This window comes from Phoxinus phoxinus, assembly GCF_949152265.1.
Source record: "Phoxinus phoxinus genome assembly, chromosome: 1".
Lineage (NCBI taxonomy): Eukaryota > Metazoa > Chordata > Actinopteri > Cypriniformes > Leuciscidae > Phoxinus > Phoxinus phoxinus.
Window position 1 is genome coordinate 47752624 of NC_136876.1, and position 18293 is coordinate 47770916.

General features: G+C 39.4%; 1 protein-coding gene across 1 annotated transcript; it reads right to left on the reverse strand.

Moving 5' to 3' along the window:
- Window positions 1-180: 180 nt before the first annotated feature.
- On the reverse strand, window positions 181-18089 carry LOC307010313 (von Willebrand factor A domain-containing protein 3A-like; the record flags this gene model as incomplete). The annotated part of the gene is made up of 8 exons (XM_079634892.1): window positions 181-751; window positions 834-931; window positions 1056-1173; window positions 5587-5738; window positions 15241-15385; window positions 15708-15852; window positions 17633-17741; window positions 17826-18089. 8 exons carry the CDS (start codon window positions 18087-18089, stop codon window positions 697-699), a joined length of 1086 nt encoding a protein of 361 aa, XP_079491018.1. The 3' UTR covers window positions 181-696.
- Window positions 18090-18293: the final 204 nt, after the last annotated feature.

Here is an 18293-nt window from a genome sequence, read left to right on the forward strand (position 1 = left end):
CTTTACACTCTTGAGTGTGGACTCATATAAACTCCCAGGAGTGTTAATTTAACACTGGAGTTTTTGCTGTGTGCTAATTTTGTTATCATCTTGTTAAAATCTAGCTAACCGCACCCTAGCAACTGAGTGGCGAGTTTTGCCACTGCAGGCACCATTCACATTTCCTTGTGTGTGTGTGTGTGTGTGTGTGTGTGTGTGTGTGTGTGTGTGTGTGTGTGTGTGTGTGTGTGTGTGTGTGTGTGTGTGTGTGTGTGTGTGTGTGTGTGTGTGAGTGTGTGTGTGACGTCATAACCCTTTACTGGTAGTTTAGTTGTGGGGGAGAGGTTGGGATCTGTGGGATTAGGCGATCAGATAACGACGATCGAAGCGAAACTCTTGATGTCATATCCATATTATTCTGCAAGCAGAGTTTTATATAAATGTGCTAGACGTCCACTCTATAAACCACTATTGGTCAGAAACTAGAATAATAACAAAGTGCAGTAAATGTTAAAACTATTTGTGTTAAAAACCAGTGTTTACGATTATGTTACCAGTTTGTTATCAATATAGAGTCGTTTTTGAAACGGTAAAATAACTGAAAGTGAATGACATCGGAAGCCAGAAAAATCACAAATGTTTGTGTCGTCTTTTTAAAACATTTATAGTGTAGTTTAACTCCATAGTGTAGGTTTATTCTAAATAAATAACGTGATTTCAAAAGATCAGCGTCTGCGTTCCCTCCAGCTTCCTCGACCCCAGAATAGTTTCCCTATGAAAACAAAAGACAATATTAAAAAGTCCACAATAACATCAATCATCACATAAACACTGTTGCCTGAATGAACACAAACCTGAAAGCTTTAGCTTGTTTCTGGAACAATCTCAGCTTCTCGATCTCTTCTGACAGTTTCCTCAGATCGTCCCCCTCAAACGCTGGAAGCACCGGATCCTTTATTCGTGGAAATACAAGAATCAACACATTTCATAACAAAGAAAATGCCTTTGAGCGTGTTGAACAGCACACACTCCTGCAGTGTCATGATATAACTGAAGTGTTGACCACATATACGCACTTCTCTGCCCGGGTCTGATAGCAGTTTTCTGATCAGATCCGGATCCGTGTTTTCAGGAGCCTGATGGAATCGGCCTCCGGTCTTATGTGCCAGACACTTCAGAAACTCACCGCCAGATCTGTTCAGAAACATTGAACTGATCAAATCACACTCTTACACACACTGTGACATATGTGACCCTGCACCGCAAAACCAGTCACATGGGTCAATTTTCTGAAATTGAGATTTATACATTATCTGGAAGCTGAATAAATAAACTTTCCATTGATATATGTTTTTTTTTAGGATAGGACAATATTTGGTCGAGATACAACTATTGAAAATCTGGAATCTGAGGGTTGAAACAAAATCGAAACATTTGAGAAAATCTCCTTTAAAGTTGTGCATTTATGTTATTTATGCTGCATTGACTCACAAAAATAAATGTTTTATATATTTACGGTAGGAAATTTACTAAATATCTTCATGGAATATGATCTTTACTTAATATCCTAATGATTTTTGGCATAAAAGAAAAATCTATAATTTTGACCCATTCTCTCGCTATTGCCACAAATATACCCGTGCGACTCGAGACTGGTGTTGTGGTCCAGGGTCACATGTACATTCAAAGCAACATTAGTTGTGGTCCGCTTTAGACATTCTGCTAACTTCAAGCAACTTTGCAACTACATGTCAACTTATTCCACTAACCCGAGCCCTAACCTAACAGTTTACTAACACTCTATGAGAGGTACTTGAGATGTAGTTGACAAGTTACTAATAGTTAGTAGAATGTCTAAAGTGGACCATCGAAATAAAGTGTAACGGCTGAAACTTCAGTAGAAGTATTTTTGACATACAGAAAGCTTTGTTCATATAAACTCTAAGTTTAAACTGCATAAGATCTGGGGTACGTTTACACGACAACAATGTAATAATGCAAAAGTTTTTCCTTTGCGCTTTGAAACTTTTTAAGTACAGACGACAATGTTGTCAAAATTATCCCCATTCACAACGACTAAAAACGCTGTATTATTCATGCCAGGCCAGTAGATGGCGATGTCACTTTATAAAGAAACACTACACATCTATAGACTGAACACATAATACACATTTTTCACATTTTTCACAAATTCACGTTTTTGTAGATTACATGAAAAAAACTTGCACTTTGAAACCAGTTTCAAAGTTTGTGTTTCCAGGCCCCTAAAATGTACGGAGCCACTAAAGGGACGTTGTGGTGGATTTTTTTTTAGGATGGGAGAAAAAATTTTTTCCAAATCTTTTGCGTTCCACCGAGAAACTTTGCGTTCCCTCGCAAAACTTTTGCGTTCCCTCGCAAAGATATTTGCGTTCCCACGCAAAACCACTTCCTGTTTAATGTCCCGCTGGCAGTGTTTCAGAGCTCCGTACGTTAATGGAGCGTTTCATAGTGTTTGAACTTGGACTCAAATATAAAGAAATGCAGTCAGTGCTTAAAGGGTTAGTTCACCCAAAAATGAAAATGACGTCATTAATGACTCACCCTCATGTCGTTCTAAGCCCGTAAGACCTCCGTTCATCTTCGGAACACAGTTTAAGATATTTTAGATTTAGTCCGAGAGCTTTCTGTCCCTCCATTGAAACTGTATATACAGTATACTGTCCGTGTCCATAAAGGTAATAAAAAGATCATCAAAGTAGTCCATGTGACATCAGTGGGTTAGTTAGAATTTTTTGAAGCATCAAAAATACTTTTTGGTCCAAAAATAACACAAAATAAGACTTTATTCAGCATTGTATTCTCTCCCGGGTCTGTTGTGAATCTGCGTTCAGGACTCTGCAGTGACGCTGCTGACGGAAGACGCTGATGACGTGTTATCTGGTGCGCCCGAGCTTCGTTTACAGTCTGAGGGAGACGCACGCTATATTCAAGCTATTCTACATTGTTTGCGTGGATATCATTTTTTTAATGGTGCGTAAATGTGCATGTCGCGGATGAGACACTTTTACAGCGTGCGTTTCCCTCAGACTGTAAACGAAGCTCGGGCGCACCAGAAATACACGTCATCAGCGTCTTACGCCATCAGCGTAACTGTGAAGGATTGACAACAAACCCGGGAGAGAATACAATGCGGAATAAAGTCTTATTTTGTGTTATTTTTGGACCAAAAAGTATTTTCGATGCTTCAAAAAATTCTAACTAACCCACTGATGTCACATGGACTACTTTGATGATCTTTTTATTAACTTTATGGACATGGCCAGTATACTGTATATACAGTTTCAATGGAGGGACAGAAAGCTCTCGGACTAAATCTAAAATATCTTAAACTGTGTTCCGAAGATGAACGGAGGTCTTACGGGCTTAGAACGACATGAGGGTGAGTCATTAATGACATTATTTTCATTTTTGGGTGAACTAACCCTTTAACTCAAGGAGTTCAGTGAAGTTGGCAATATATTCATATAGGCTATTCGAACTTCCCGGATCAATATTCTTGAGCTAAACGTTGTTCAAACACAAACGACACCTATTTACAATCACAGTAACCTAGACAACGAGCTACAACCCAATTCTCCTCAAACGAGCTTTATAATATAGGCTAAATGGATCTCTATGAGCAGTCGGCTGAGAGACAATTCCGAAGGGACCGTCTGCAAAGTGCAATATAACCCAAGAAACGACTACAGCATCAACTCAGTCAAAAATACAAAGATAATCATTAACTTCAATGTTACAAACTGTAGTGCCACCCAATTCAGTTTACACATCAATGGTCACCCACTGGTCATACTACACTGCTTTTGCACATTTTATATTATGAAAAATATCCAATAACTTCACTGTAACACACCAAATGTAGTTCACACATCACTGCTCTAATGTTGGTTATGCAACACTTAGTTTGGGATGTAATTGCACATTAAAAAATAAGTAGGCCTATTCTTTAAACAAATTATATTGGTAGCCTACCGTACGTACGCAGCCAACATAATAGTTACAACCATAGCTTTTGCATTATATTTGCTTACTGAATTTGATGGCATTACATTGTATAACAGTGTGAAGTTATTGAATATTTTTTCTAAAAAGGGTGATTTTCATAATAAATAATCATACAAATTATGCATTTTTTTTTTATCAAACTAAGTATTGTAGTATAACCAGCAGGAGAGCAGTGATGTGTGAACTGAATTTGGTGACAGTGTATCACAGTGAAGCTATTGATGTTTAATAATATAAAATTGGCAGACCGGTCTGGGGATTTGCACTTTGCAGACGGCCCCTTATTCAGACTTGTCTCTCAATTGGCTGGTTTGAGACAAATTTATATCATAAAGCTCGTTTTGAGGAGAATTGGGTTGTGGCTCGTTGTCTATGTAGGTTACTGTGATTGTAAATAGGTGTCGTTTTTGTTTGAACGTTTAGCTCAAGAATATTGATCCAGGAAGTTCGAATAGCCATGTGAATATATTGCCCACTTCACTGAACTCCTTGAGTTAAGCACTGACTGCATTTCTTTATATTTGAGTCCAAGTTCAAACACTATGAAACGCTCCATTAACGTACGGAGCTCTGAAACACTGCCAGCGGGACATTAAACAGGAAGTGTCTGTCCGAGCTCACAACAGGTTTTGCGTGGGAACGCAAATATCTTTGTGAGGGAATGCAAAAGTTTTGCGTGGGAACGCAAATCATTTTGCGAGGGAACGCAAAAGTTTTGCGAGGGAACGCAAAAGTTTTGCGAGGGAACGCAAAAGTTTTGCGAGGGAACGCAAAAGATTTGGAAAAAAAATGTTCTCCCATCCTAAAAAAAATTCCACCACCACGTCCCTTTAGGGGCTCCGTAAAAAAGCCATTGTCGTGAATGTCAATTTTTTAAAAATAATAATAATAATAATTCATTAATTTTATATATTTATATATAATTTTTCTCGACACTCAAAGCGCTTTACATAGAAGGGGGAATCTCCTCAACCACCATTGGATGATACCATCTAGCTGGCTGTTAGTCTTAGAAGTATCAGTGAGAATGGCTGGAAAAAAATAATCACTCGCCATATGTCACATGATTGTATGTGTTATTATGACTCACCACTACATAGACATTATTCCAAATCTAATAAAAAAACACTTATTCATAAAAAGACAAAATCGGTAGCCAAAGTAACATTTTCTGTGATGAAAGCAGACAAAACAATGTCCTGAATCTTGACCAAGGATCAATAAGGCTTGTTCACACCAAGAACGGTAACTATAGCGATAACTATATTAGCGTCCACACCAGCGAACTGTATTGTTCTGTTTATTTTAAGCACGTGTTTTTATGTCACTTTAAATGCTTGAGCTCGTTACAGCAGGATGGATTATGATTGGCTGTCAGTGTTTTTATCGTTCATCATCTGGATAAATTGCTCTGAAAGTGATTACAAAGATATTGTTTCTCTGTGCCGTTATCGCTATAGTCGAGCTGTGAACGCTGCTATTCTTTAATATTGAGAATGATTTTCAGAACTATATCTTTATGGTTATTGTGGTTGGTGTGAACGGGCGTTTATAGTTGACCTGTCATGGCGGTTGAGTGCGACGGTGTGGACGGTGAAGCTCTTCTCTCGTCTCAGGGTCTCGATCTCTCTCAGTATTAGACAGTGACTGGAGTCACTCCCTCCATCACAGATCAGATACAGACCAACATCATCTGACAAACCACAGCCGGCCTGAGCAAAGAAGCATTACACACAGTCACACTAACACTTAAACACAAGAACACCTGAGGCTCTGTTTACAGCTGGTGTTAAGATGCGTGATGGTCGATCAGATCACAAGTGAACGACACTAAATACAGGTGTAAATGGGTCTGAAACACTTTGAGCTTGTCCACTTTCCACCACTTCCAGAGGGAGTCAAAAACACATTCGACCGGATTGCTTTCGTAGTGTAAACGCTCATGTGGTCGAATGTGTTCAAACAGCCACAAAAGATCGTCTTCTCTTCGTCTAGTGACTTAATGCTAAACATTATGAGAAGAGCTCTAGACAAACGGGGTTTAAACTTTGTCGGCTAGAGATCCAAGTTTGATTTGAAGATGAAAAACATACCAAACACAACCCAGCCAGCAATGACACGTGGGGCCCAGATGGGTTAACTACGGGTTCCATGGGTACTGTGTGGGCATGGGCTTTGGCTGGGTGAAATCAGCGGGTCCCATGTAGGTTTTGTAGTACGAGTCCCACATAGGAAGCCCATATGAGCTGATTACATGGGCCCCATAAGGGACTGGCATTGGCCATGTGGGCATGGGTTTGAACTGGGAACACATATATGGGTCTTGCATGACATATTTATGGGCCAAGTGGGCATGGGTTTGAACTGGGAACACATATATGGGTCTTGCATGACATATTTATGGGCCAAGTGGGCATGGGTTTGATCTGGGAACATATGGGTCTTGCATGACATATTTATGGGCCAAGTGGGCATGGGTTTGAACTGGGAATGCACATATGGGTTCTGTATGACATATTTATGGGCCAAGTGGGCATGGGTTTGAACTGGGAACACATATATGGGTCTTGAATGACATATTTATGGGCCAAGTGGGCATGGGTTTGATCTGGGAACACATATATGGGTCTTGCATGACATATTTATGGGCCAAGTGGGCATGGGTTTGAACTGGGAACACATATATGGGTCTTGCATGACATATTTATGGGCCAAGTGGGCATGGGTTTGAACTGGGAATGCACATATGGGTCCTGCATAGAATTTGTATGGGCCAAGTGGGCATGGGTTGGAACTGGGAACACATATATGGGTCTTGAATGGCATATGTATGGGCCAAGTGGGCATGGGTTTGAACTGGGAATGCACATGTGTCCTGCATAGAATTTTTATGGGCCAAGTGGGCATGGGTTTGAACTGGGAACACATATATGGGTCTTGAATGGCATATTTATGGGCCAAGTGGGCATGGGTTTGAACTGGGAACACATATATGGGTCTTGCATGACATATTTATGGGCCAAGTGGGCATGGGTTTGAACTGGGAACACATATATGGGTCTTGAATGACATATTTATGGGCCAAGTGAACATGGGTTTGACCTGGGAATGCACATATGGGTCCTGCATAGAAATTGTATGGGCCAAGTGGGCATGGGTTTGAACTGGGAACACATATTTGGGTCTTGAATGGCATATTTATGGGCCAAGTGGGCATGGGTTTGGGTGATTGGTTCAGGTCCAGCAATATTATGTAAAGCTCATTTTCAAACAAGCATCAAAAATAAAATAAAATAAAATAAGCTTAACTTAGGATATCAAGGGGAGCCTGTCATTCAAGCTCCACTTGGCAAAGCAAAATCTGCTCGTCACAACATGGCAAACAGAGCATCATTCTGCTTGCTGCGATGCTGGACAGGAGGACAAGAGGAAAAAAGAAAAAAAAGGACTTGCAGGAGGCCTCATCATCAATCTGTCTCCCACTTCTGTGTTGTTAGATGTCCTTGGACTAAGAAGTAGCATGTGTTTCTATCAACCTGTAGCTCATACACCAACAATGACTGATGTGTTGGCTGTAAAAGGTACAGTAGATCTGTTTGGTTAGGCTATCTGAAGATCTTCAGGATGCATTGACATATACAGTACATGGTTTATGGTTTAAGACGGTAATGTTCTCTCTCCATTCCTGATTTCTAACACACACAAGTTCTAGTTTCTAGTTTTTTTATAGAGCACATTTAAAAACGGCCACTGGCCGACCAAGGTGCTGTACACAGAGAAAATAGAGCTAATAGAAATTAGTAACACAAGTAATACTAAACACAGTTTAAAACAGAACAATCATTATAAGCTAAAAGCTATAGAAAATAAATAAGTGACTTGAACTCAGAGAGAGAGGAAGTCGATCTAATATACAGTGCGAGCTTGTTCCACAGTGTGGGGTCAGCCACTTCAAAAGCTCAGTTACCCCTTGATTTTAGCCGGCTTCTAGGTATTGTCAGGGAACAGAGAGGTCCAGAGACGAAAGCAGGTAATATATTTTAACCTGTTAGCCTTCACCAGAGCGAGGACGCTCTGAAGCGTTTTTTTTTTAAATAGTTCAAAGTTACTATCAGATTTAATGTTATTACCTTGACAAACTATACATCATTAAAAATATATAAGTCTCACGTTTCAGTATTTGACCACTATTGTATTCTGAGAAACTTATAGTGACAGTTATGTCTTAATTTGTGTCAGGATTTATGTAATGAAAAAATGAGTCGATACCTTTAATGTGAATTATGAGCATCAGCGCGTCCATTCATAAAAAAACTCCGGTGGTGTTGTCATGAGAACGCGTGACAAAACAACGTTCCTCAGGGCTTTTGGCTCAAAAATGTGCAGATTTGGAGAAATATTGATATATTCTCATAGGTTTACATCAGATTTCTATAGACAGGAATAATATTTATTGAATTTATATCAAAATGCGTCCATGTAATCATATGCGCGCTGGATACTCTGATGTACTGTGTTTTCAAACCATACAGAAGACTGAGGGCGCCAGAGATACACAGAATAATCCATATACGGATGCACTGCACATGAAGAAGAGCCCTACCATGTGACCTTCCAGGACGTCACTTACATAAACACAGCTAGCTTTCAGAGATCGTTGTAACATGCAGATAAAGATGTTTTGAAGACAATAAACATGATTGCAATGATATTTGATTTACCTGTGTTCTTCGAGCCATGTCAGGTATTTTTATAATAATAGATTATATGTATAATGTAATGCTAATCTATATAGACTTTACAATAGTGCAGAATAACATAAACTCATTTATTTTCTGTCTGATTTTCTTTTCTGAAGCTAAATAAGCTCATAGAAGATTATTTAAAACACTCGACTTGCGTTTTAAAGTAAGTTTGGAGCACAAACACGGTTTTAATCTCATAAATTGTCGTGTATTGATGGTGTGCTAAGCTAACATGCTAGCTAGCTCTCTAGTTGCACCTGCCATCTAGCTGTTATTTTTTATGATTTTTTTCTAAATCGGAATGCTTACTGAAATATTTATTTATTTAAGAAAGGCATTTGATACAGTTATAAATGTGAAAGGTGAGAACTATGAAAGAAATTAGGGGGTGAAACACCGTGATTAGCCAGTCGTTATCCATTATAATGGAGACAAAGGAAAAGAATATTTATGGCCATAAGCAGGCTGGAGAGGTGTGAATGAGTGCAGGAGAGACTGACACTGAATGGGGCTCGTTTGCACCACAAAAAAATAGAGACAATAGACTGAATAGATGCTAATAGATGACAATAAACACAAGTTTGCATTTTAGAGTCAATTCAAAATAAAGTCATTTGAGATGATCTTGAAAAACATTTAACAAAATACAGAGTTTTAGACTTATCACCTTCAAATTTTAAATATAACATGGTCAGACATGTGTCTTTAGCTGGAGTGCATTTCTAGAGTGCTGACGGGCCAACTTCAATTTAATTTTCATGAAGATGTTTCATAAAAATAAATTTCTAATAACTTACACAACTTTGAAGCTATTCATAATTTTTTTTTCATTATGACAATAATTCATTCTACATTTCCAATAAAGTGCCAGGTGTCAGCTTTCAAATGAGATCATGCTTGTGCTTTTAGGACAAAGGGTCAATTAACTGAATCTGTTTTAGGTTCAGAATGCAATTTCTGTGGATTTTTCAAAAATGGCGCTGAAGGCTAACAGGTTAATGGATAAATTAGGCAACGCCACTCAGGCTAAATAAACAGAAAGTCTCTTCACAAAAGGTAATTTAATGGTGTTCCGCTGCTCTTTCAAACGAGTACAGATGATCTCAGCCGGAGAGCCGGATGGCTCTTGAGCGGCGAGGTAGGGACCGCAGGTGAGACGAGGAACCCTCTGCTATACTCCACGGAGAAGACTGGATACAGCACAGAAGCGGTAAACACAGCAGTAGATAACGGTGACGCTTACAGACAATCAAGACAAGACAGGACAGGACAAGGGATAACTTCAGAGAAGTAAAGGTAGGCAGCAGTCATAAACGTGCATGAAGATCAAACAATAATCCGACAATACAGACAAGAAAGAGAGAACTAGATATAGCGTGGACATAAGGTTGAAGATAGAGAACAGGTGTGTTGATGAGATGAGCATGAGAGCCAGCTGACGGTAATGAGAGGAAGAGACAATGGGTGTGTGCGTGAGAGTGTAAGGAAAGAGAAGGTATGACGTAATATGACCAGCAGAGGGAGGCAGAGGGAAGAAAACAGAGAAGGAAAGAACCAGGATCATGACAGTACCCCCTCCTGAAGAGGAAGAGGAAGAGGGCTGACGGGAGCGAAAAAAGTCCAGAACGTCCCGGGAGGGGATCCAGCATCTCTTCTCAGGACCATAACCCTCCCAATCGATGAGAAATTGATGACCCCTCCCCCTGGGGCGAACGTCGAGTAGTTTGCGAACTCAGTAGACGGGTGAGCCTTCGACACGGACCGGGGACATGACAGGAAAGGTGGGGCGCGAATAATGTTTCAAACAAGAAACATGAAATACAGGATGAACACGTCGGAGATAACTTTAAATAAGTTTTGGGACATGACTTGAACTCAGAGAGAGAGGAAGTCGATCTAATATACAGTGCGAGCTTGTTCCACAGTGTGGGGTCAGCCACTTCAAAAGCTCAGTTACCCCTTGATTTTAGCCGGCTTCTAGGTATCTGAAGGAGAAGTTTCTAGTGGGAGAATATAAATGGAGTAAGAGAGATAAGAAGGTGCTAAATCATTTAAAGAATCGCATGGTCGACAGTATCAAAAGCAGAAGACATATTTAACATTAAAATGACGGAATCTCCCGAATCTGTAGCCATGTAAATTTAATTGAGAACTCTTATAGAGTGGTTTCTGTGCTGTGCAGAGTTTTAAACCCGACTAAAACTTGTCATTTAAGAAGGTCTGAAAGCTGTATAGATAAAATAAAAATCCAATACCTTGGAAATGTAACCCCTCCACCCGGGTCCTTCTCACCCCGCTCTGTGCGGGTCTCGAATCCGGGTCTCCGGCATGAGAGTCAGGCGTTCTAACAAGGAGGCTAAAGACTGCAGCCTCTAGCGTCTGTCACTAGAGCGGCTATTGAGATCAGAGGAGTGAGGTTTACTCGTACAGCGACTACTAGCTGGCCTCCGTTACAGAAATAAACGGCACAATGGATAAAGGACAAAAGTTTGATAAGATAAAGGCATCAAGTGAGGGTTTCTTTAGTGTGGGTGTAATTGAGGCAATTTTCAAACTCAACGGTATAGTCCCTTCATGGATTTATCAAATACGACAGTATCAAATAATTTTCTCAGATAACAAGGATGTAAAGTCTCATACGTACAAAAGGAAGGTTTAAGTTTAAACATTACTTCCTTTACAGAATGTAGAGAGACAGAATTAATCAGAAGGTGGGTGGATCTCTGTTGGTATTTTATGATCAGGGACTCGAATTTGGGCTCTCAAATTAGAAACTTTATTGCCCAAAATCCTCACAGAGTGCCAAAGACGGGCATCGAAAAGAGAGTTTATAGGGGGATTTAAAACTTAGTTAATGACAGAAAAATATGCTTTTGGGGTGTGGTGATGTTTCTCAATTTAGTAAAATAGGAAGCCGTAGCTTTCTTAACAACATTCTGATTTAACAATATAACAATACAATAATACGTGTGTGGTGTTTGAAACAGGAGCAATAGAATGCTGAGGAAGAGACATTTTAAATAAAATAGGAAAATTATCAGAAATAGCGATTTCAGTTACAGATATGACAGAATTTGATCCAACATGTGTCCATGAATATGTGTGGGATAATTAACCCACTGCTGAATGTTGAAAGAGTCAATGATGTTTAAAAACTTTAAGTCACTTAAAATAAGGATGCCATCGTATTTAGTGATCAAGTCACCTACAAGATCTGAGAACTCCACTATGAAGTCTTTGATTAAAGGAGAACTCCGGTGCAAAATGAACCTTTGGTCTAATTACACATTGTTACCTAGTCAACCGTTATCTGAGATTTGTTTTCATGATTATCGAATGTAAATAGTTTTATCTCTAAAAACAGTTTAGCCTATAACGCTAGTATAACGCTAGTATATGGGGCATGGAGTAATGACAAATAAAAATCGCTAGTTAATACCACTAACAAGGCTCAAAATAGCCCCACACTAACACGGCAGCATAATGAGGGTCCCTACATGCAAACCGAAGCATTGAGAACTTTGACAGTGTCCAGACAGTTTAATAAGAAGATATTTTATACATACAGTCAACTTCACGTATACAAGCAGAATCCATCTTGGAAAAACAGACTCTATCAATCGATCTACGAACCACCGATCCAAATGCGCTGGACCATATGAGATTCTACACAGTTCAGCGCATTTGGATCGGTGGTTCGTAGATCGATTGATAGAGTCTGTTTTTCCAAGATGGATTCTGCTTGTATACGTGAAGTTGACTGTATGTATAAAATATCTTCTTATTAAACTGTCTGGACACTGTCAAAGTTCTCAATGCTTCGGTTTGAAGGTAGGGACCTTCATTATGCTACCGTGTTAGTGTGGGGCTATTTTGAGCCTTGTTAGTGGTATTAACTAGCGATTTTTATTTGTCATTACTCTACGCCCCATATACTAGCGTTATACTAGCGTTATAGGCTAAACTGTTTTTAGAGATAAAACTATTTACATTCGATAATCATGAAAACAAATCTCAGATAACTGTTGACTAGGTAACAATGTGTAATTAGACCAAAGGTTCATTTTGCACCGGAGTTCTCCTTTAACTGTGGAGGCCGATAGATCAAAACTAATACCACGGGTTCAGGCCAGTTCAAAAGTAAAACAAGGGCTTCAAAACTTAGGAGAGTGGAGGTATATAGCAGTCGACATCGAGGTCTGAACGACTCTTTAACAATGGTGGCTAGTCCACCGCCTCTGCCGGATGGTTGCGGGACGTTGTAATAATAATAGTCGGCTGGAACAAGTTCAGAAAATGGACTAAAGTCTGCTACCTTCATCCAAGTCTCGGTAATAAACAGAAAGTCCAGATCATGGTCTCTGATGAACTCCTTGAGGATAAACGTCTTGTTAACCAGAGAACGAGCATTTAACAGCGCAGATTTTGGAGAGCGTAGAATACGTTTCCCAGAAAACAGAGGTTAGCAATATTAGCGCCCTCATAGCGCGGTCGGATAATGATCCGTGAGTGGATGATTTCCTCTTGAACCAGAGAGTCGAGAGAACACTCACAGCGTTCGGCTGGTCTTGTGACTGTCAGAGCAGAAACTAAAGCCTGCAATCTCTGTGTTTTTCCGTCGTCTCCGGTCGTGTTCATATGCAAATTGCGTGACCTTATTTCGTCCATTAGATGAAAAGATCTGAAAAAGCCCATACCCTTCTTTGAGGAAATCAAAGGACAGAAGTGGTTGAAAGTGGACAAAAGATATGTCTCCCTCGTCTACTTGTGATCCGATCCACCAAAACACATCTTAAAGGGCTGGTTGATTGCGATTTCACTTTTTTCATTTTAAATAGTGTGTAATGTTGCTGTTGGTGCATGAACAGTATCTGCAAAGTTGCTGCGCTGAAAGTTCAACGTAAGCAGAGATATCGTCTTTTAAAAATAAGGAAGTTTAATGCCTACAAAAACGACTCGAATGGGACTACAACGAGATACTTCCCGGGTTTTATACGTAACTAACCCATACATTTACATCAACCCTCCCTCCGGAATATGCGAAAAAAGGGGCGTGGCCATATTTCTGCAGCTCTGGGGAAGAGTTAGTGGAGAGCTGTAGCCATGCCGTCAAAAGTGTGTTATTTTCACCCAGCTGTCAGGTCTTCTGTGTTCGGCTTCCTATGGACGCTGTAGTTCGTCAACAATGGCTAAAATGTATGTTTGATTATGTTCCTGAAAATTACAATCGTAATTTAGCTCTCTGTGCTGCGCATTTTACGGAAGACAGCTTCCAGAATCTCCACGAATTCAATGCCGGATTAAACAAGAAACTGTTACTAAAACATGAAGCAGTTCCAACTTTAAACGCAGAGGCAGCCGTTGTTGGACCACAACCTGTAAGTAAGACTTAATCATTTTAAATGTATTTGCATGTATAATTTCAGACGTAATGTTTTAGTTTTATCAAGGACGTAAACAAATGCCAGCGCTGGCGTTATAGCCACTTAGTTATGCTATTTCGTGTGTCTATGACAAACGCGTACAAACATTTTGGACCTGAATTTGTAATTATGTACTAATTTTGTAAATGTATTTTCCATGTATACTTTATGAAGTAATTTTTCGATTTGATCAAGAACGTAAACCAATGCCAACGTTTGTTTATAGTAGCCACTAGCCAGTTAGTTCGATGCTATTTTGTGTGTAAGACAAACGTGTATAAAGTTTAAAAAAATATATGTAATCGCAACAGCAAACTTCAGCTGCGGTATTACTCAGTCATTTATTCAGTTATATTAAATGTTTAGGAGAAAACCGTATCTCAAAAGCTAACAAGTGTCAGCAGTGGCATTTTCAAGTAACAGCATATCAAAATTATTATAGAATAGAATAATAATAATAAAAAAAATGTACCATTCAGAAACGTTTTGTTGCCGTGTTTGGGGAGGTTCTGCTTGACTCTCTTCATTGCCGCTTTCTGGGTCTGATTCTGGCTCAAACTGACACCATTATTTACATTTGACCGGAGCACATGCAACTTTCGCCCGTAAAGGTGATGACCGTGAAGTTTCCGGACAACGTGCACTGCGCAGTTTAGCCAATTACAACACACCGGCCCAACTAACCAATCTGAGCCCATGCCTGTTTCTGAGGGAGTGGTTTCATAGAATCAGGAAGTCAACCGGTCGTTCAAATGACAGAGGAGAAAGCGTCTTACAATAAAGATGAAATTTATGAAAAATAAGGCTTAAAAAAAAAAAAAAAAAAAAAAAAAAAAAACGAAGACATGTTATATTGCACCCCATAAACACCATCATGCAAAGAAAAAAAGCAGTAAACCATCCCTTTAATACCAGCTGTAAACAGGGCCTGAGTGCAGGAGAAGAGCTGAGTGGAGCACACACTGCTGCCATTGACCAATCCCGAAGATGTTTTCCAGAAAGCCATGTGATAACAGTGTGTGTAAAGGCTGTTATTGTGAGAGTACCTGCAGCGCCTGCAGTGTGTGTGAAGGCCCGTGTGAAGTGAGCCGACTCAACCACTGCACTGCCTCCACACACTGATCCTCACTGGACTCCACCAGCGCCGGCTGCCACACACACACCCCTCCAGAGAACGCCAGCACGGTAAACCTGACACACACACACACCAGCAAACTTACTAACCATGAAAGAAGGCTAGGATAGGACATTTTCAGGTGTATTTTGAACCCATTTCACATTTCTGGTGTCTGGTGAATTGTGGAAATGTGTCATTAGAGGTCTTGTCCACACTAATACATTTTTGTTTGAAAACGCTCTCCAAAGTGGATAACTTTGAAAACGCCGTTCTCGTGTTGTAGTGTGAACTGTGAAACCGAAGGTATTTAAAACCGATGACACAAGTTTAGTCATGTGACGCATATTGAACCCATAGATATTCATGTTTATAGCGGTATTGTGCCTGTTCCCTCACCTGACGCTGTTGGCATGCAGCTGATCCCAGATCAGTGCGGTCAGTCCCTTCTGGAGTTCAGGGAGGAACGGGGCCATTGACCCGGACACATCCAGCAGAACACACACGTCCTTCTCCAGCACGGATCCGAACATTCGCCGGCTGCCTGCTCACACATGAGAGATACACACGGCAGGAGAAAAACACAGTGAGCTTCTGTCTCCTGCGAACTATCCTACGGGAACAGCCTTTGAGCTCTTCAAATAATGCCTGTGCAAAAGAGCACTATGTTTTGGAACAGAGCCGTACTCTAATTTTTTTGCGCTTGGTACTGATATGATCCATATACAGACACATGTGTGACCCTGGACCACAAAACCAGTCTCGAGTCGCACGGGTATATCTGTGGCAATAGCCAACAATACATTCTATGGGTCAAAATTATCGATTTTTCTTTTATGCCAAAAATCATTAGGATATTAAGATCATGTTCCATGAAGATATTTAGTAAATTTCCTGCCGTAAATATATAAAACATGTATTTTTGTGAGTGAATGCTGCACAATCGTGAACATAAATGCACAACTTTAAAGGAGATTTTCTCAATGTTTCGATTTTTTTGCACCCTCAGATTCAAGATTTTCAATAGTTGTATCTCGACCAAGTATTGTCCTATCCTAACAAACCACACATCAATGGAAAGCTTATTTATTCAGCTTCCAGATGATGTATACATTTAATTAAATTGAATATAAAATCAATTAAACAATGTTTTACCCATGTGACTGGTTTTGTGGTCCAGGGTCACATATCTACCACCAACCTGATCTCAGGAGAAACAAAAAAAATTCTCAGATGATGTGATTCCCATGGAAATGTATGATTTTTAGTAAAAAAAAAAAAAAAAAAAAAAACATGAAGGTCCACTCCAATCTGATTTTACGAAAATATATGAATGAGATTGTACGAATTCATATGAATTAGCCACCAATTTGCCAAAACATGAAACAGTTGCTAACTGCAGCGAGAGAAACACATGATCCTCAGTTATTTCTTCTGTAGTTTATTACTGTAGCCTTTTAACAGTAGATGGGCAGTTGGTGCGCTTTTTAATTGCACTTTTCCTTTTCAGATATCTTAGTAATAATTATTATAAATTAGGTATCATTCAAAATACCCATGAAAACCATTTCATAACTGGACAGTGATTTGCTATAAAAATGGCACTTTAAATATATTTAGCGGGCTCCATATTAAAATTTGGAACAAAACTTGGTTAGGCATATGGCCTTGATTTTATTTTGTAAAATATAAATGAATGTATAATGAAGAGAAAGTGACAGCTCATTTGCTCCATAAAGATAGAGCTATAAGGCCATCTAGTGACAAGAGTCATGAAATATCATGTTATATTATTATTTTTCCACAAGAGGTCGGCAAAGACACCCAATGTAAGATATTTTTAGCTGAATTAAAAGGTTTAGGCATGAAATTGTGAGTTATTTTGAATGTAAGTTGAAAGAATGTGAGGAATGTGCTTAAATTACTATTTATAATTATTTATTGATCAAATCTAGTCATTTAAAGATAAATAAAATAAAAAATAAAAGTCTCCAATAATATTGCATCAAAATTTTTAAAATAAGATCAAAATTAAATAAAATAAGTATAAAAAAATGAAGTATAATTTTAGGGTTTCGGGTCATTTTGACTCGCGTGGGAAAGATGTGTTACAAAGCTTTCCTGAATTCTATTTATATTCAGATTTATGCTCAAATATAGAGGGGTGACGGTTAACAAACAAGACAAATCTATCTCGCAGTTTTTCATATAAAAGCAAGCACACAATCATATTTGACATTCCTCCCAGGAAGAGCTAAATAAGAGCGGCAGTTGTGTTTTTAAGTCACTTCAGAGAGTGTGTGTGATGAACACCTGTACTGTACCTGTCAGTAACCACTCCAGTCTTCTGCTGTATCGCTGCATCAGTTTCTCCGTCTGACTGAGGTAGTGCTTTAACTCTCCAGGAGTCAGATGCAGGTGTTTCACAGCCCCCTATGAGGAACATGCAGACAAACCGTACACTAAACATGCAGAACACACACATTCTCAGTATGACTGGTGTTACACTGGGCTCACATTGAGGTGGACACTAGGGAATATGCCGCAGTATTTAGCAGACACTCTCTTCTGGACGGACCGCACCAGTTTGTTGTGATGGCAGCATTCAGGTCCAGATATCAGTTTGTGAAGGTCCAACTTCAGATTCTTTATACCAAACCTTTTCAGCCACTTAAAGAGCACACACACACACACACACTGATTTAATAATCTATCGATTTTTAGTGTAGTGTAGAAAAAGGTCAAAGCACAAAGTCCCTCCAGCGGGAGTAATTCTGTCATTGTCACTGTTTTTAAACTCCCGAAACGTCTCCATTGTAGCCTTGATTTTCTTCCGGGAACGAACATGTCACAATATTCCTCATTTAAATAATTCATATGCTAAATAAAGGGGCGGGGCCTGGTTGAGTTAGTTACAGGCAAACAGCTTCTGTGAAGTAAATGGAAAAACTGGAGAATTGAGAAAAAAATAAGTGGTGCTTTTCG